At 41.1% G+C, this 18877-nt stretch overlaps 1 protein-coding gene across 3 annotated transcripts in view; it reads left to right on the forward strand.

Annotated features, from left to right (window-relative positions):
* Nucleotides 1-18877, forward strand: part of ABCB11 (ATP binding cassette subfamily B member 11) — a 110455-nt gene that overhangs the window by 55811 nt on the left and 35767 nt on the right. For 2 of the 3 annotated variants that reach the window (XM_008258414.4, XM_008258413.4), the window contains exons 15-18: nt 1216-1386; nt 1842-2052; nt 4106-4175; nt 9299-9401. In XM_008258414.4, the coding sequence (XP_008256636.2) occupies nt 1216-1386; nt 1842-2052; nt 4106-4175; nt 9299-9401 (555 nt within the window). 3 annotated transcript variants of the gene reach the window in all.

Below are 18877 nucleotides of genomic sequence, written 5' to 3' on the forward strand. Positions count from 1 at the left end.
TTTGCTTTGGTTGAAAATTTTTCAGTAAAGTTGAGCTTAAAAGGAACATTTACACACCCCATAGAACCTGGGAATAAAAGCATAAATCCATTTTTATTTTATTTTTTAGAAAACATTTATTTAATAAATAAAATTTCGAGAGTACAACTTCGGGGCCAACGCCATGGCTCAATAGGCTAATCCTCCGCCTGTGGCGCTGGCACACCTGGTTCTAGTCCCGGTTGGGGCGCCGGATTCTGTCCCGGTTGTCCCTCTTCCAGGCCAGCTCTCTGCTGTGGCCCGGGAGTGCAGAGGAGGATGGCCCAAGTGCTTGGGCTCTGCACCCCATGGGAGACCAGAAAAAGCACCTGGCTCCTGCCTTCGGATCAGCGCGGTGCACTGGCCACAGCACGCCGGCCACAGCGGCCATTGGAGGGTGAACCAACGGTAAAGGAAGACCTTTCCCTCTGTCTCTCTCTCTCTCACTGTCCACTCTGCCTGTCAAAAAAAAAAAAGTACAACTTTGGGATTATAGCAGTTTTTCCCCCCATAACCACCCCCTACCTGCAAACCATCCCATCTCCTACTCCATCTCCTATCCCATTCTTCATTAAGATTCATTTTTAATTATCTTTATATATACAGAAGATCAACTTAGTATATACTAAGTAAAATTTCAATAGATTGCACCCACACAGACACACAAAGTATAAAGTACTGTTTGAATACTAGTTTTACCATTAATTCGCATAGTACAACACATTAAGGACAGAGGTCCTACGTGGGGAGTAAGTGCACAGCGACTCCTGTTGTCAATTTAACAATTGACACTCTTATTTAAGACATCAGTAATCACCCGAGGCTCTCATCATGAGCTGCTAAGGCTATGGAAGCCTCTTGAGTTCACCAACTCCAACCTTATTTAGACAAGGCCATAGTCAAAGTGGAAGTTCTCTCCTCCCTTCAGAGAAAGGTACCTCCTTCTTTGATGACCTGTTCTTTCCACTGGGATCTCACTCACAGAGATCTTTCATTTAGGTCAACAAATCCATTTTTAACTCACATGCAAATATTAATTAGACAATCATCTACTTTGGGAAGAGTTTTTTTCTTTTCTATGATAACTGTACCTATGAAAAATTACACTTGAGGAGGAAGCTAGAAGGGACGTGGTATTAGGCACCTGTCTGGAGCCATCAAATTCTCCCTTCATGGCTTGTGTGACCTTCTTCCTAGCAATTTGACACCCTTGTTGGAGAAGGAGGAGGCCAGATGAGTGGTGGTCAGAAACAACGAGTAGCCATCGCTAGAGCCCTCATCCGAAACCCCAAGATCCTTCTTTTGGACATGGCTACCTCAGCTCTGGACAATGAAAGTGAAGCCATGGTGCAAGAAGCATTGAGTAAGGTTTGTGGAAAGTCTAAGTTCATTTTATAGGCGCGTGTGGGAATGCTGTTTCAGAAAAGGCAGCTTTGGAGGAACAGGAGTATGTGATATCTAGAGTATCACTTAGAAAATATTGGTTGACTTCAATCCTCCTCACAACTGAAGACAATGTGATTTGCTTCTAAAAGGTGAGCGTGTAAAACACAAAATCTAGTGAAGAGTATAATATGTAATTTTAAAAAATCTCCCCACTTTTTTTTTTCAGCTGTTGCTTGGTAGTAGTGACCAAACCAATGTGTGATGAGGTTTATGGCTACAAGAAAGCTTTCTGGCCTTTTCTAATATCTGCCCCGACAGTTTAAGGCTATTCCTAGGGACTAAAACTCTGAGTTACTTGTCGGGTCGGAGATGATGCAGAGACTGTTGTCAGCTCTGTCCTGTGATCTCGTTTAACCATGCAGTATACATCCTTACAGACTCAGCACGGACATACAATTGTTTCTGTCGCACATCGTCTATCCACAATCAGAACAGCAGATGTCATCATTGGTTTTGAACATGGTGCAGCGGTAGAAAGAGGCACGCATGAAGAACTGTTGGAAAGGAAAGGTGTTTACTTCACTCTGGTGACTTTGCAAAGTCAACGAAATCAAGGAGATCAAGCCCTTAATGAAGAGAATGTAAAGGGCAAGTGCCTTTTCCATTATACTTACACTTTTTATTGAAAAGTTAACATACTTAGTGCTTTGTGGCTTTGCATGTATTTTAATACACACTGTCTGATTTGTTCTTCCAACAGTCCTAGGAGGTATGATATAGATGATAAATGGAAGAACTGAAGCTCAGGAGGCCAATTTGTTTGATCAAGTCGTAGAGCTAACACCAAGGTCTTCCTTTTTTTTTTTTTTTTTTTTTTTTTTTTGACAAAGCGAACAGTGAGAGAGAGAGACAGAGAGAAAGGTCTTCCTTTTGCCGTTGGTGCACCCTCCAATGGCCGCCACGGCCGGCGCACCGCGCTGATCCGAAGGCAGGAGCCAGGTGCCTCTCCTGGTCTCCCATGGGGTGCAGGACCCAAGCACTTGGGCCATCTTCCACTGCACTCCCTGGCCACAGCAGAGAGCTGGCCTGGAAGAGGGGCAACCGGGACAGAATCCGGTGCCCCGACTGGGACTAGAACCCAGTGTGCCGGCGCCGCTAGGCGGAGGATTAGCCTAGTGAGCCACGGCCCCGGCCCCTAAGGTCTTCTAATGTTCAATTCCACTCCCTCTTCATTGCCCTTTCCTTCTCTGATCATATCCTGCACACTGTAGAGATCCATTCTGGTTTTTTTTTTTAAAGATTTATTTATTTATTTGAAAATCATAGTTACACAGAGAGAGAGAGGGTGAGAGGTCTTCCATCTGCTGGTTCACTCCCCAGTTGGCCGCAATGGCCGGAGCTGCACCCATCCATAGCCAGGAGCCAGGAGCTTCTTCTGGGTCTCCCACACAGGTGTAGGGACCCAAGGATTTGGGCCATCCTCTACTGCTTTCCCAGACCATAGCAGAGAGCTGGATTGGAAGTGGAGCAGCCGGGTCTTGAACCGGCGCCCATATGGCATGCCGGCACTTCAGGCCAGGGCGTTAACCTGATGCACCACAGTGCCGGCCCCCGAGCTCCATTCTTATTGGTCATGTGAATCAATCAATGACTGAAAAGCATTATACTTATTTTCAAATGTAGTTGGATGCTTCAGACACTGGTTTGACTACTCTTTATCAGTATGAATTTTCAGACTTGGTGGTTACTCCAGTCTCAACCAACCACTCTCAAACTTCTCCACCATTTTACATTTGGACTTGTAAACTACTTTTGATAGAACTACTGTGTACTTAAAAAAAATATTTATTTGAAAGTCAGAATTACAGAAAAATAGAGACAAGTCTTCTATCCACTGGTTGACACCCCAGATAGCTGCAATGACCAGGATGGGTCAGACTGAAGCCAGGAGCCAGGAGCATCATCTGGGCCTTGCATGTGGGTGGCAGGGGCCCAAGCTTTTGGGCCAACTTCTACTGATTTGCCGGATCATAAATGGAGCATCTCAGAACACACTGGTACCCATATGGGATTCTACTATGCCACAGTGCCAGCCCCTGCTGTGTACTTTTAACATACATGAGTTATTCCAAATAATAAAGTTTGGTGGCTCTGTAATTTTTGCCACTTCTAGTGAGTTTCCTTTATTTTTTCATTATTCATGCTAAGACACAATTTTCTATAGAGATAATAGGCTGTTATGCAGTTCAAATGACTCAATATTGCTAAATATTTTGAAAATTTTTGTTAGAATGTGCTGTACAGGTTCTTTTTTTAGATTAGCATATGTAGTTTTTATTTTTTTAACTTTTATTTAATAAATATAAATTTCCAAAGTACAGTTTATGTATTACAATGGCTTCCCCCCCATAACTTCCCTCCCACCCACAACCTTCCCATCTCCCGCTCCCTCTCCCATTCCATTCACATCAAGATTCATTTTCAATTATCTTTATATATAGAAGATCAATTTAGTATAAATTAAGTGAAGATTTCAACAGTTGTACAAGTTCTAAGTCTTATTTATTGCAATAAAATTAATGGAAGGTTTTTGGCCTCAGGTATGGTAATCATATTTCAGGCAAATGCAATAAATAATTGTGTTTGGCTGTATTTCTACTTATTGCAAACATTTAAAAATTGATCTTGTTGTGTTCAATAGAAAAAGGTACAACTGAAGATGACATACCTGAGAAGACCTTTAGCAGAGGGAACTACCAGGACAGTTTAAGGTAAGCTCAAGCCATGGGGAAGATTTAAAAATTTTCACATGTTCTCAGGAGCCCTGTGCAGCTGTGATTCTTTGGCACTATCTGTGTACAACAAGGACAGCCCTAAGCACACTCTCAAGGCTTGTGTAATACGGATCCTTAGTTGGTATATAGACACTTAGGTCTCTGGTTCAGTTTTGCTTTGTTTAACTTTAGCTTTTTATGAGTCACCATGGAAAGAATGTATGGTCAAACTGTTGTTTATTGAGTTCTGAAAGAGGATTTTTAAAAAAATTCTGTGTTGAGTCTCTTCACACCTAAGCTAACTGTAGTATGAAACATTGTCACTTACAGAGATCAAACTCATACCTTTAGCTGTATTCTTTAACCTGTTGAGCTGTAGTTGAATTACAAACACCTCTGCTCCCAGAGTACCCAAAATGAAGTTAAATCATTTCTCCACTAGATAAAAATATAAATGTATTTTTTAGCTCTTAGAGAAAATTTCCCTAAATGAGCTATTCATTTTCCTCTGGATCTTTTGAAAGTTGTTACTTTCAAAACATATTTTTGGAGTATGCTATTAGAAACACTGTAAAATGAGGTCTTTCATCATAGTTTGAGTTTCAATTTAAAAATTATTTTAATGATAAAAGACTATATGTTAAGAAGAATTCTGCCTAAGCGTGTTTGTACATATTTATGAAAATGTTAGTCAAAGTTTTTTTCTTGAGTTAGGAGCTGCTAAGGGTGATGGGAGGACAACAGACCTCTCTACCGTTTGTGAAGCTTTTAATGTGAGACTTTGTTCCGGGGAACAGCTCCATGATATCACTCACTGTCAAGTTGCCTAATTGTTTACTAAAAATAGCTAAGGAAACTTAAAATTAATATTCGGGTAACACATCCAAGCAGTTGAAAAACATATTTACTTACTATTTTTAATATTCAAAGAACAATTCACTAAAAAGTATTATACTTATTTTCAAGCATAAATCATGCTTCAGCCTTCGATGTGTCTACTCTTTATCAATCTAAATTTTCAGGTTTGGGTTATTTATTTTTTTTTCCACTTGAGAAAAACTCTTTTTAAAAAATTTAAGAAAAAGCCAGCACCGCAGCTCTGTAGGCTAATCCTCCGCCTGTGGCGCCAGCACACCAGGTTGTAGTCCCGGTCGGGGTGCCCGATTCTGTCCCGGTTGCTCCTCTTCCAGTCCAGCTCTCTGCTGTGGCCCGGGAAGGCAGTGGAGGATGGCCCAAGTGCTTGGGCCCTGCACCCGCATGGGAGACCAGGAGAAGCACCTGGCTCCTGGCTTCGGATCAGTGTGCCGTGCTGGCCGCGGCGGCCATTGGAGGGTGAACCAACGGCAAAAGGAAGACCTTTCTCTCTCTTTCTCTCTCTCACTGTCCACTCTGCCTGTCAAAAAATTTTTTAAAAAGTTTAAGAAATGTTAGTGTTACTGAATTTATTGAATTTGGAAAAGAGCAAAGAAATAGTTTTAAGTTGCTCTATAAAGTAAAAGGTATAAAAATCACCCCAACTCTTAAGCAATTTTTATAAACATCTGACTGTATGCTTAATCAGGAATAAAAAATTGAAATCAAAAGAATCATGAGAATCACAACCTGAAGTTACCAACTAAATTTTTAAAAGATTTATTTATTTATTTGGGAGGCAGAGTTACAGACACAGAGAGAGAGAGAGAGAAAAGTCTTCCATCTGCTTGCTTCACTTCCCAAATGGCTGCAACAGCCGGAGATGGGCCAATCTGAAGCCAGGAGCCAGGAGCTTCTTCAAGGTCTCTCACAAGGGTGCAGGGACCCAAGCACTTGGGCTACCTTCTGCTGCTTTCCCAGGCCACTACCAGGGAGCTGGATCAGAAATGGAGCAGCCAATACCAATGCACATGTGGGATGCTAGCGCCACAGGCGGAGGCTTAACCACAGCACTTCTTAACCACCAGCTAACTTCTTAAACACAGAGAATAATAAGGCATTTGTTTTGGTCACTAAGTCAAAGGTGGCAGTGTGTCTTGTGGTCACATCAACAAGAAAATAAATGTCTTGTTAACTTTTAAGATGGCCGGTGCTGCGGCTCACTAGGCTAATCCTCTGCCTTGTGGTGCCGGCACACCGGGTTCTAGTCCCGGTTGGGGCGCTGGATTCTGTCCCAGTTGCCCCTCTTCCAGGCCAGCTCTCTGCTGTGGCCCGGGAGTGCAGTGGAGGATGGCCCAAGTGCTTGGGCCCTGCACCCCATGGGAGACCAGGAGAAGCACCTGGCTCCTGCCATCGGATCAGCGCGGTGCGCTGGCCGTAGCGCGCTGGCCGCAGCAGCCATTGAAGAGTGAACCAATGGCAAAAGGAAGACCTTTCTGTCTCTCTCACTGTCCACTCTGCCTGTCAAAAAAAAAAAAAAAAGAAAAAGAAAAGAAACTTTTAAGATGAATGAAATTCTACCCAGAGTAGTTCAATTACAGCTTATTATTAGGACAAGATAATAATTTGTAATGTAAATATTTCTTATTTGGCTATAATTTCTCACAAATTCTTCAGTTCAGTGGCCAAGACAAGAAATTCAGAAACACACAGAAAGCAGCACTAGCCTCCTGCAGGAAAAGATGCCTAAGTTTGAGGAAGGTCTGTTAAAAATATCTCCTTGTATATGCTGACAGACTTTTTTTTTTTTTTTTTGCTAAAAGATGACTAAAGGGGATGTTAATGTGTATCTTATTACTTTGATTTCATCTTATAACCAAACCCCTCTTCAGCAGTATATTCTAGATTCAAGAACAATTTAATGTATAACAGCAATAAATTTCCTAAATGCCAATGCAGATAGAAGTTGTTTCCCAAATGAGTTTTCTTTATTTGCAGTAAGAAGTGAGTACAGCTCTGAGAAAGGGAGGGGCAGACATTGTAGGCTTCTGAAAAGGAGTGTGACGGAATTCTTATGCTGGCATTTGGAGGAGTTAAGGGGGAACCAGCTGGCAGGTAGAGCACCAGTCTAGCACCTTCACCACCCATGGCCTTGTGGCAGCCTATTCTAAACAGGTGGAGAGTGGCCAGAGAGACTTAGGAAATACAGTAATTACCTGAGGGGACAAGGATATAGATCTTTCCATGTTTAGAACTTGGATATAGTCCATGTATCTTTATATCCTCCTCTTCTCCACGTAGTTCTCCTTGATGTCATTGCTTTGGGCCTGCTTTTTAGGTTCATGACCGTAAGCCTCACCCCTATCATGTGCTCTGCTCTTTCCAGGTGACACAAGGCTATTATTTGCACTTTCTAGAAAAGATACCCTGTCCTTATTTACCTAACCCAAAGAGATGAACATTGCTGTAGAGTTTCAGGCCAGGTAGGAATAAATGGGAAGTGTCCCAGAAATCAGTCTAATGGCAGAGAGGGGAAGTGAGCAGTGGTCTCATATATGTACATGATGAGACTTGGCAGGGTGGTGGAGAACTAGAGGTACATACATAGAGTTGAACCTGGCTGACTTAGGAGATGGCAATGCCATGAACAGTGGGATGCAGAAGCAAAATATCACAATGACGTATGCTGCTTTCTCCAGAAAACTAGATGAGCATATAGTAAGCAGAAATCACCTTAATAGTTGTTTTATTCTAGTTTCACATGGATACACACACACACACACACACAGAGAGAGAGAGAGAGAGAGAGAGAGAGAGAGAGAGAGAGAGATCTGAATGGTTCTAATTACATTAAAACAGTAGGTATACTATTCATTTCAGGTTAAGCTTTCTAAAGCACAGCTTTGATAATGCTACTTCCCTTCTCCCAAATCTTCAGCACTGGCTGCATCATTTAAGACTATTTGCAAATGACTGAAAACCTAATTTAACTTGGTTTAACCTTTAAAGGGAAAGAATCTACACTCATCAGTAAATAGTTCAAAGATGCTTTGGTTTTTGGCAAGGCTGGGGCTTCAGTGATATGTCCACAACAAATACAATTTCTCCCTCTCTTCTCAGCTCCAGTTTTCCACTGTTGGCTTCATTTTTCAGGAAGCTTCTTTCCTACAGGGTTCAACATAATTGCTAGGAGTTTCCAGTGCTATATGCTTTCATGTTAACATACAAAAGAATAGTAGTCTCCTACCCAGAAATCTATGCGCGGTAGGGGCGGGGGGTGTTTGCCTGTACTTCCTATGCTTCTCATGTATTGAGTATATTTAACAAATACCCTGTTTTCTCCTGTGTCTATGCATCTGTTTATCTTGTTCTCTCAATCAGAATTACTCTTTCCTCTAGTTGACCAATGTCAAATCCAACTTTAGCCATATTCTCTATGAAGCGTTTATGGGTAAAACTTGCCAAACACTTCATTTTCATTTGAATTCCCAAAATTTTTATTCAACCTGCCTTATAGCTCTTCCAAACATCAGGGTTAAGTACATGCCTTGCTCTTCTATAAGATTAAACTCCTGAGTGAGGAGTCTTATTGACTACTCTTTGTGTCTCCCAAAAGACCTAACGTTGGTTTGTATGTTGTAGGTGCCCTAAGAGTTTCTGTTGAATTAATAAATGAATGAGCACATTAAGCTAAGTTATAGTTCAATAGCAATTTTGTTAGTGCAACCCTAGGAGCAGTAAATAGCCTGGAGGAAAATTTACCAGGGGGCCTATTTCCTTCTTAAAAACTCATCTGTACCCAGGTAGCATCATATTTTAAGTGAACATCAGGGATAGCTAAGTGGGAGTGAAGTGTGGGAGGAGAGAAAAACCAAAACCAGAGCCTAAGTTAGAAGGGAGATAAAGGTGATGGAGCATGGCCAAAGCAGCAATTAGCAGTCATGTGAGTCTGGATGTATTTGAGTCTTGAGCCTTTGTGGGTGAACTGGAAGGATAATTTTATCCCTTCTCCTTCTCTCTCTTCTGGCTGCATCTTAGTCTGGGATCAGCAGCTACGGAGCTTGAGGCCCAGAGTCATCAAGTTGATCAGCTCTGCTCTAAGAATAGCTTTGTCAGATCTAACCTGGAAGCTTCCCTATCTGTTTGCCAAGTGACCTACTAAACATTTTTGTTATTTGAAGTATGTGATGTAAACTTGCACACCAGTTGAGTCCTGTTTCAGGCTGCCCATGAATGACAGACTCCCTCGTCTTTCTGTTCGCTTACAGAGCGTCTCTCCGGCAGCGCTCCAAGTCTCAGCTTTCTTACCTGGCACATGAACCTCCAATGGCTGTTGTAGATCATAAGTCTACTCATGAAGAAGACAGAAAGGTCAGGCACCAACCACTCCTGGGGGGATGGGAGAAACCTTTCCTGGGGACTGTTATGTGCACTTTAAACCTGACAATATGAATGTTCTGGGCAAATATTTAATTAATGTTTCACTAACTCTGGTGAAATGGGGAGACATTAGGACCTTGTGAAAACTCTAAGATTTATACAATATTTTCTTTGAAAGAAATACAAATTCACTTTTTAATTACTTTATGAATATGTGGTAACTAAAACTGTACTATTAAGGATTAATTAATAATTCCTAGAGGAGCCATTTTAACAAACAGGGAATGTACTTATGATATGTACTTAACAGATTTTTTTTGTTATATAAAGGTAGCATAAGTTTTTTCAAATAACCCAAGATATTTTTTTAATTTTAGAATTTCCTTTTAACTTATATTAACATTGGCAAAAGCATTTGATGAGCAAAGGTATTTGACAATGCTAGACCCTACACAATCACAATTTTTGAATCAATGAAGGTCAGTTAGGTTTTATGAATATTTATCTACTTCACACAATTTTATAATACCGTCTAGTTTAAAAAGGCTTAATTTTAACATAGTTCAAAATAGCATAAAATGAAGGAGGAAGAAGAGGAGTCAGCACATGGAAAAATATGAAACTATCATCATAAGGACGCAGATCTGCTGTTGTGGACATTGTCTAGCTTTCACGTGCATGGCCATCTGTCAGTCCTCTTCCAACACCTTCTTGAGCTCCGCACTTTATTCCTCAGCCCTGAGGCTCTCACTTTCAATCCCCCACGTATCCTTCCTCAGAATATTTTCATGACAATATTCTTCATGAACCTCCCTTGGAATCATGTTGTTTTATCCTTGCAGTAAATTATAAGCTTCTTAAATTTAGTGACATTTTATTTGTGTTTGAATCAATTTGGACACCTAGTCCAGTGGCTTGAACCAAGTAGGATATCAGTAAAGAATTAAACTAGGATGAAAAATTGAATTTCTACAGTAAAATAAACCCCAGACTGTAACATTTACCAAAGCAAATAAGTAAGAGAATATTTTATAAGCACATCTATTATGCATGATGTAATTTCAAATTATCCTCAGTGAAATTCAAGATGTGAGTCCACTAGGAAGTATTTGTGAGCAATAATTCATGATGGACAGTTTGGAATAAAGTATGGTATTCTTTATAATCTTATGACTATGACAGATTATTAAGGCTCACCTTTGGTCTTAATATATTAATATTAAATGAAAACAGATCTCAATATCAAGGAATTGGTTTGAACAAATTGTGTAGAACATGTTTTCCTGAGAGCAGCAGAATGCATCACAGTTGGAGAAAACACTTGTAGCAAGTATGGTTTCTTACTGCATTTTCCCATTGAAGATTCAGCTCCTCTTCTGTTTCTGGAAGCAGCTATTTCATTGTGGCCATGGTGCTCCGCTAACAACTAAAAGGTGCAGTATGTAAGAAAAGGAGTTTAATAGAGTTTCAAGGGAGAAAGAAATAATAGTACTTGAAGTTTAAAAAGAGCAGTACCAATCCTTCAAGTTTTGCAATATTTCCTAGTTTCTGGGGAAATGATGATGAAAATAAGAGGAAGGAAGGGGAAAAAAAGAGGGCGGGGAGGCAAATCTGACTATTGTTGCTTAAACTGATATATGCTTAGCACAGAGAATCATCACATTGCCCTCCAGAGGTTGTGATCAGATTTGCAAAGAGTTCTCTGAAGGAAGTCATAACATAAATGGAAATCTAAGTAAAAAATAGGAAATAATTTTAAAGAGATTAAAATGTTCCACATTATATGTTACTCAATAGCATTATAATGAAACATAAAATAAGCCAGTAAAGTTTTTAAAAGATGCTACTTTATATTCTCTCTAGTTAAAGAAAATATAAAGTAAGAAAAGAAAAATCAGTGACAAGGGAAACAATGTGATTTGCTAACTCTCCAAGAAGAAAAGATCTTATTTGGGCAAAAATTATATGAATTGTTTAGATTTAAAGAAATAGTTACGACCGGCGCCGCGGCTCACTAGGCTAATCCTCTGCCTTGCGGTGCTGGCACACTGGGTTCAAGTCCCGGTCGGGGCGCCGGATTCTGTCCCGGTTGCCCCTCTTCCAGGCCAGCTCTCTGCTGTGGCCAGGGAAGGCAGTGGAGGATGGCCCAAGTGCTTGGGCCCTGCACCCCATGGGAGACCAGGATAAGTACCTGGCTCCTGCCATCGGATCAGCGCAGTGCGCTGGCCGCGGCAGCCATTGGAGGGTGAACCAACGGTAAAAGGAAGACCTTTTTCTCTGTCTCTCTCTCTCACTGTCCACTCTGCATGTCAAAAAATAAAAAATTAAAAAAAAATAAAAAAGAAATAGTTATATTGTTAAAGGAAACACCACAGTTAGGTTTAATAAAATTTGACTCATAAAATTTCTAATCCCAAGTAACATTGTATGAATAGATGTTGCTCAGTTGGTATTTTAATACCTGACTAAATTCTACAAGCTCAAGGATTGACAAAATCCTTTCTTCCTTCTTTCCTTCCACTCTCTCTCTGTCTCTCTGTCTCTCTGTCTCTCTCTCTCCCCCTCCCTCCTTCAAACCTCCCTCTTCCCCCCCCCCCCCTTTCTCTTTTTTCATTTGATGGAGAAGGCCAACCTTACCTTCTGTAGTTTACCACTAAATGGCTACTTACACAGAGGAGTTATCTCCACCTAGTGGTCACTTTAGAGAACTGACTCCAAAAACAGAAGAGATGGTTTCCTGAGTTCGTGCTTCCCAAGCCAAGTGGGGTTACTCACTCTGAGCACAGAGCTAAGAGGACAGCCCGTTTCTCCTCGCTGTGCAGGCTGTTCCTTTGGTGTCCGTAAGAAGATCAGATGTAGTGCTTATAAGATGAGGTTAGAATTAGAGGAAACCCACAGCCTAGGGGTTCCAGTCTCCAATATTTTGTTATCTCTTTTAGTGAAACTGAAAAACAAAGCAGAAAATATATGTGATCAGGTTGGGGGTCAAATGTCAGATATACATTGCCTCATCACAGTGGATTTGTAAGAGGTTTAATCCATTGGTCAAGAGAGAAGACACAGACGGGACCCGTAAAAATGATTATCAGTATTTGTTCATGTGGAAAAGTCTCTGCCCCTTCGTCATAGTTTTCCTCTCTTGCCATCAAATGTTAACCTTATTATCAGGGCAGGAAACCTCAATGAATTGGAATGCAGAACCCAGTGTAAAGGTGTTTATAAAGCAGGACATAAGGTTTAAGGAGCAAGTTATATTTCCCCCTGGCCTACACAAGGAGATGGAAGGAAACTGAGAAAAGCCCCATGGCTAGCAATGAGTCATCTACATAGCAGGATGAGCAATTCATATATGTTTGTGTATGTTTTGTTGCACATATGCACAATGGGCTCCCTTCATTCTTCTATCCAGTAAACATGGCTACACACCATTATTGTGCTCAGTTTTGTTTTAGGGATGTAAAGACAAACAAGAGCTACTGTCCCAGCTCCCACCATGCAGTTGTTGACAGGTACTTCTTTATAATTTTAAAAAATAATCCCCACACTACAATCGAGGTAAATACTCTGTAATAAGTAAACACATACAGACTATAATTTTACCTTTCTGAGTTATTGATTTTCTGTTAATTTATTCATTTACCATTTCTATTTTTGTAAAATCAGAGAAAAAAATCTATATTTATAAAATGATTTTAATTACATAGCTTTTTTTATTCTTTTACTATTATTGTATCACATAAAATTCTATCACTAAATCAAAAAACCATTACTCAGTGGCAGGTTTTTTAGTTTTTGCATCATTTAGGCTTAATAACTGCACTTGAGGGTAGTGGCAAGGTAGAGGACAATTTCCTTTAAAGTCACAATCAATGTAAGCCAACAAAATAAAACTATTCAGATCAAATACTTTCTGTTTTTATGTTTATCTGGGATTGAAAACTGGACAAAAATTACTTCATACTGTTTTTGAATATCTTAGGTATTGTTTCCGGTTAGGGAAACCTTTGAGTGTCAGCAGATCACAGAAATTTCCATCATGTGAGGTTGTGGACAGACCCTCCTGTGAGGCAGTCGCTCCTGGAAATGCTGAAGTTGAATGTCACCAGGGAGCAGGATGAATTCTGTGGATGCTAGCTCGTCTTCACAAGCTCAGAGGTGCACCCTCAGCTGGTGCCACACAGCATCAATATCCAAAACATACAAGTACAGAATCCTAGACCTCCAGTGGTGGGAGAAGTCTTATGATCACATACTGCTGAGGTGTTCAGGTACTGATCTTGGACCACCAGAACAGCATAAGGAATAAGTAGCCCACTGAATTGGAATTCTAGTGATGAGACCCAGGAATCTGTATTGGTAATAACTGACCCAAATGAGTGTGTCAGCATCCAGATGTGGGTCCCAGCCACTGTCTAGAACTGCAACAGGACTGATATTCTGCTGTATTACAGTATCTCCAATTAGCTTGAAACAATATCCTGGATGTTGGCAGGATAAAGGAAAACCCTGTGACCAGGACAAATGACTTCACTACTCATAGTGATAGCAGTAGCCAGAGTCCAGCATTTGCACTGGTTCCCCAATTCAACTGCCAGTTCCCACAGAGTAAGGCAACGAAGACCAGAGGATGCCTTCAAATGAAATGGAGTGCTTATAGGAGAGGAATCTTAACCTTGAAGGGCCTTTTTTATAAAAGATACGTGGGGCAGGAAGCACATCTGCCCTTTCCTTGAGGTGAAGACATGGAGTCTTTATTCCAAGACTGTTTGCTCTACAAGCATTCTTGGAAAAATAAAGTGAAAAAAGGTAGTCAGTGTCTCTGTTCACGTGATGTGCAGAAACATGAGTTATCTCCCCAAAACTAGCTGGACCAGCCCTCTCATTCCAAGGAGGCAGTGACTGAGGCCCACAGAGCTCAAGTGCTCAGTGTGATGTAGCCCACCGATAGCCATGAGGGCTCATCCAAGAACTCCTTCTTTCTATGCCTGTTCTGCTTGTGCTTTCCCTTTGCTTACAAAGTCAAAGCCTATATTACCAACCTAATTTAAATAAAAGCCTGATGTCCTGTCCATTTTAATATAGCTGCAAGCCAAATGGGATCCAGGAAAGCAGCTCAGGCTGGTGATGAAATTATTATTGCCTGATTTCAAGTTCTCTTGTGGCCTGCCCTCAACATTTGCACTTTGTCGTTAATACTCACTCGTTCAATTATTTCATCTCTGACAGCTTACAAACTCTAGGCAACCAATGCCAGGGGAACTGTCTATTCAAGTCCTTTCCCCATTTCTTAACTGGATTGGTGGTTTTATTGTCGATTTTTTTTTTTTGAGTTCTATTCTGGATATTAAGCCTTTGTTGGGTAAGTAGATTGCAAATCTTTTCTTCCATTCTGTCGAATGTCTCTTCACTGCATCAGTTGCTTCCCTACCTGTGTAGAAGTTTCAGAAGTTCAATATAGCCCCATTTGTTTTTAGATTTGCTTTTATTGTGTGCTTTGGAGGTCTAAAAGATCATTGTCTACAACAATGTGTAGTGTTTCTCATAATATTTTCTTCTAGCAATTTCATAGTTTCAAGCCTTTCATTGAAATCTGATCCAGCTTGAGTTGAAATTTACATATAGTGAGAGGTAGGGAGCTAAATTCATTCTTATGCAAACACACATACAAATATATATACATATTTCATTTATCCAATTTTGCCAGCACCACTTATTGAAAAGATTTTTCCCAGTGTATGTTTTGGCACCTTTTTATAAAGGTCAGTTGGCCATACATATGTGGAATAATTTTGGGGTTCTGTATTGTGTTCCATTTATCTATGTGTCAGTTTTTATGCCAGTATCATGATGTTTTAATTACTAAAGCTTTATAGTAGGTTTTGAAATCAGGTACTGTGAGGATTTAATCTTGATTTCTTTCCCCTCAAGATCATTTTGGCTATTCTGGGTCTTGCAAATTTTGGGATCATCCCTCCCCTCCCCCCCCTTCCCTTCCCTCCCCTCTTCTTCCTTTTCCCTTTCCCTTTCCCTTTCCCTTCCTTTTCTTCCACAGAGTTACACAGAGAGAGGAGAGACACACACAGAGAGAGAGAGGTCTTCCATCCACTGGTTCACTCCCCAGTTGGCTGCAATGGCCGAGCTGTGCCAATCCAAAGGCAGGAAACAGGAGCTTCCTCGGCGTCTCCCACACGGGTGCAGGGACCCAAGTACCTGGGCCATCTTCTACTGCTCTCCCAGGCCACAGCAGAGAGCTGGATTGGAGGTGGAGCAGCTGGGTATTGAACCAGCGCCATATGGGATGCCAGTGCTTCAGGCCAGGGCGTTAACCTACTGCACCACAGCGCCAGCCCCTATATTTTTCTAATTCTGTAAAGAATGTCATTGATAGTTTGATAGAGACTATATTGAATCTAGAGATTGCAGTAGGTAATATGGGCATTTTAACAATATTAATTCTTGGACTGGATTAAGATGGCAGAGTAGAGAGGGAACTTGCTGCTCTAGTCTAGGAGAAAATAGTTTTAAAAAGTGGAAAAAGTGCATTCTCAGGGAAGAGTTAGGTAGAAAACAGCAGAGGAAACTGCAAATTGGAGGGACACAGTGAACCTACCTGGAGGGCGAGGACATGCACAACTCAGTACCCCAGCAGCCAAGAGCCTCCACACCAGCGTTAGAGAGGGAGATGAAACCAGACCGCAGTAGTCTAAACCTCTGGTGAAAAAGCTGCAGGAAGAGCCTAGAGGGAATCTAGCTTGGAGCCTCTTGGGGGATAGTGTACCTGCCAAACTAGAGGAGAGCAAACAAAGTGGGGGCACATTTTCTCTCTCCCCGATCACCCTGCAACAGCATCCTGTAACAAGCTGATAGAGAGCAGGTGCCATATTAGACATATGTAAGAGCTGCGCCAGCTCATGTCCATGCCCAACAGCAGCCAAGCAGAGATTACTGAGTCTGGTAGAGAACAGATAGGAGCTGGGTGCTCGTGACTATGGAGGCTTGTGTGCCAGGACTGTGAAAACACTGAGGCTGCATGGGAGGACTCGGTGCAGCTGGAACTTTGCGCAGTCACTGTGGGAGATTCCATGAAATCAGGGCTCCCTGGTTATCTGGTGAGGGACATTGCTTGGAAATCTAAACTTACACTGAGGACTGCAGAAATCCTTTGTGTTGCCCATGTGGCAGAACGGATGCATACTATACACACTGGGATTAGTGCCCAGGCACTGGTCTCCTTTGAGGAGAAGAGCTCAGCTGAGTTTATGCCAACAGACAAGAACAAACCTCCCCTCAGATAAAAAAAGAAGAAGAAAGAAAAAAAGAGGAGATTTAACCTGAATATGTCACCTCATACACACCCTTCACCCTGGAGCAGTGAACAGAGCTCCTTGGACAGACCCATCATAGACCTCTAGGTATTCCCTGAAAGCAGACACTCCACTAATCCACTCAGACATAGTCCAAAGATAAAAGCCACCACAGAGAAAAAGACCAATGAGCATCTCCACAAATGCCAAATAACAATGCACCAATTCAAGAAACAAGAATAAGGAAGACAACATGACACCCCAAAAGAGCACAACACTTCCATACTAGATTGTGAAGAAGATAAGATTGCAGAAATGCCAGAAATGGAATTTAAAAAATTGATAATAGGGTTACTTAGAAGTAATCAGAAGCAAATACATGAACTAATGAAATCCAAACATGACATTAAAGAAAATTTCTCCCACGAAATTGAGATCTTAAAGAGAAATCAAAATGAAATCTTAGAAACAAAGAATTCAGTAGAACAAATAAAAAATGCAATGCAAAGCCTTAACAACAGAATCAGTGAAGCACAAGAAAGAATATCCAACTTAGAAGACAAAGCATAGGAAATTTTTTTTTTATTTTTTTATTTTTGACAGGCAGAGTGGACAGTGAGAGAGAGAGACAGAGAGAGAAAGGTCTTCCTTTGCCGTTGGTTCACCCTCCAATGGCCGCCGCTGCAGCTGGCGCACCGCGCTGATCCGATGGCAGGAGCCAGGATCCAGGTGCTTTTCCTGGTCTCCCATGGGGTGCAGGGCCCAAGCACCTGGGCCATCCTCCACTGCACTCCCTGGCCATAGCAGAGAGCTGGCCTGGAAGAGGGGCAACCGGGACAGAATCCGGCGCCCCGACCGGGACTAGAACCCGGTGTGCCGGCGCCGCAAGGTGGAGGATTAGCCTATTGAGCCACGGCGCCGGCCTAAAGCATAGGAAATTTTACAGTCAGACCAAACTTGAGAAGAAATTAGAAAACTAAAAAACACTGTTGGGAATCTACAGGATACTATCAAATGACCAAATATACAGGTTCTATGAGTTTCTGAAGGCATGGAAATAAAGGATTGGAAGGCCTTTTTAGTGAAATAATAGCAGAAAATTTTCCCAATTGGGAAAAAGAGAGGGATGTCCAAGTATAGGGAGCACATAGAACTAGTACACATGACCAGAAAATATCTTCACCATGACACATTGTAATCAAACTCTCCACAGTAAAACATAAAGAAAAGATTCTAAAATGTGCAGAAGAGAAACACCAGATTACTTTCAGAGGATCTCCAATTAGATGCACAGTAGAATTCTCATCAGAAACCCTACAGGCTAGGAGAGAATGGCAAGATGTACTGCAAGTCTTAAGAGAAAAGAACTTTCAACCCAGAATATTGCACCCTGAAAAGCTCTCATTTATGAACGAAGGTGAAATAAAGACCTTCCATGACAAACAGAAATGGAAGAATTTTTCACCATACTTCCAGTCCTGCAGATGTTGCCTAAGGATGTGCTGCACAAAGAAACACAAAAACATGGTCATCAATATGGAAGAAGATAAAGGAAGGAAACCTCCCCAAAAAGTACAAAATAAACCCAAAGTAAAGAATAGGAATATTTACGTAAAAATGGCAGAGCAAAGTCGTTACTTCAAGTTGTTATATTCAAGTCACCTTGAATATAAATGGCTTCAACTCATCAGTTAAAAGACACAGACTGGCTGAATGGATTAAAAAACAAAACCCACCTATTTGCAGCCTACAAGAAACACATCTCACCAACAAAGATGCACACAGACTGAAAGTGAAAGAATGGAAGAAGATATTTTGTGCTAACAGAATCCAAAAAAAAAAAAAAAAAAACACCATTGTGGCCATCCTAATATCAGACAATATAGATTTTATCACAAAACCTGTTAAAAGAGGCAAAGGATGCTGTGTAATGATCAAGGGATCAATTCAACAGAAAGATGTAACTATTATAAATGTATATGCACCTAATTACAGGGCACCTGGCTATTTAAAAGAAATGTTAAGGGATTTAAAGGGAGACATAGACTCAAATACAATACTAATAGTGGATTTCAATATGCCACTTTCAGCAATGGACAGATGAAATGGACAGAAAATCTGCAAGGAAACAACAGAGTTAATCGGCACTATACACCAAATGGA

Source organism: Oryctolagus cuniculus, chromosome 3 (assembly GCF_964237555.1).
Source record: "Oryctolagus cuniculus chromosome 3, mOryCun1.1, whole genome shotgun sequence".
In the NCBI taxonomy this organism is placed as follows: Eukaryota; Metazoa; Chordata; class Mammalia; order Lagomorpha; family Leporidae; genus Oryctolagus; species Oryctolagus cuniculus.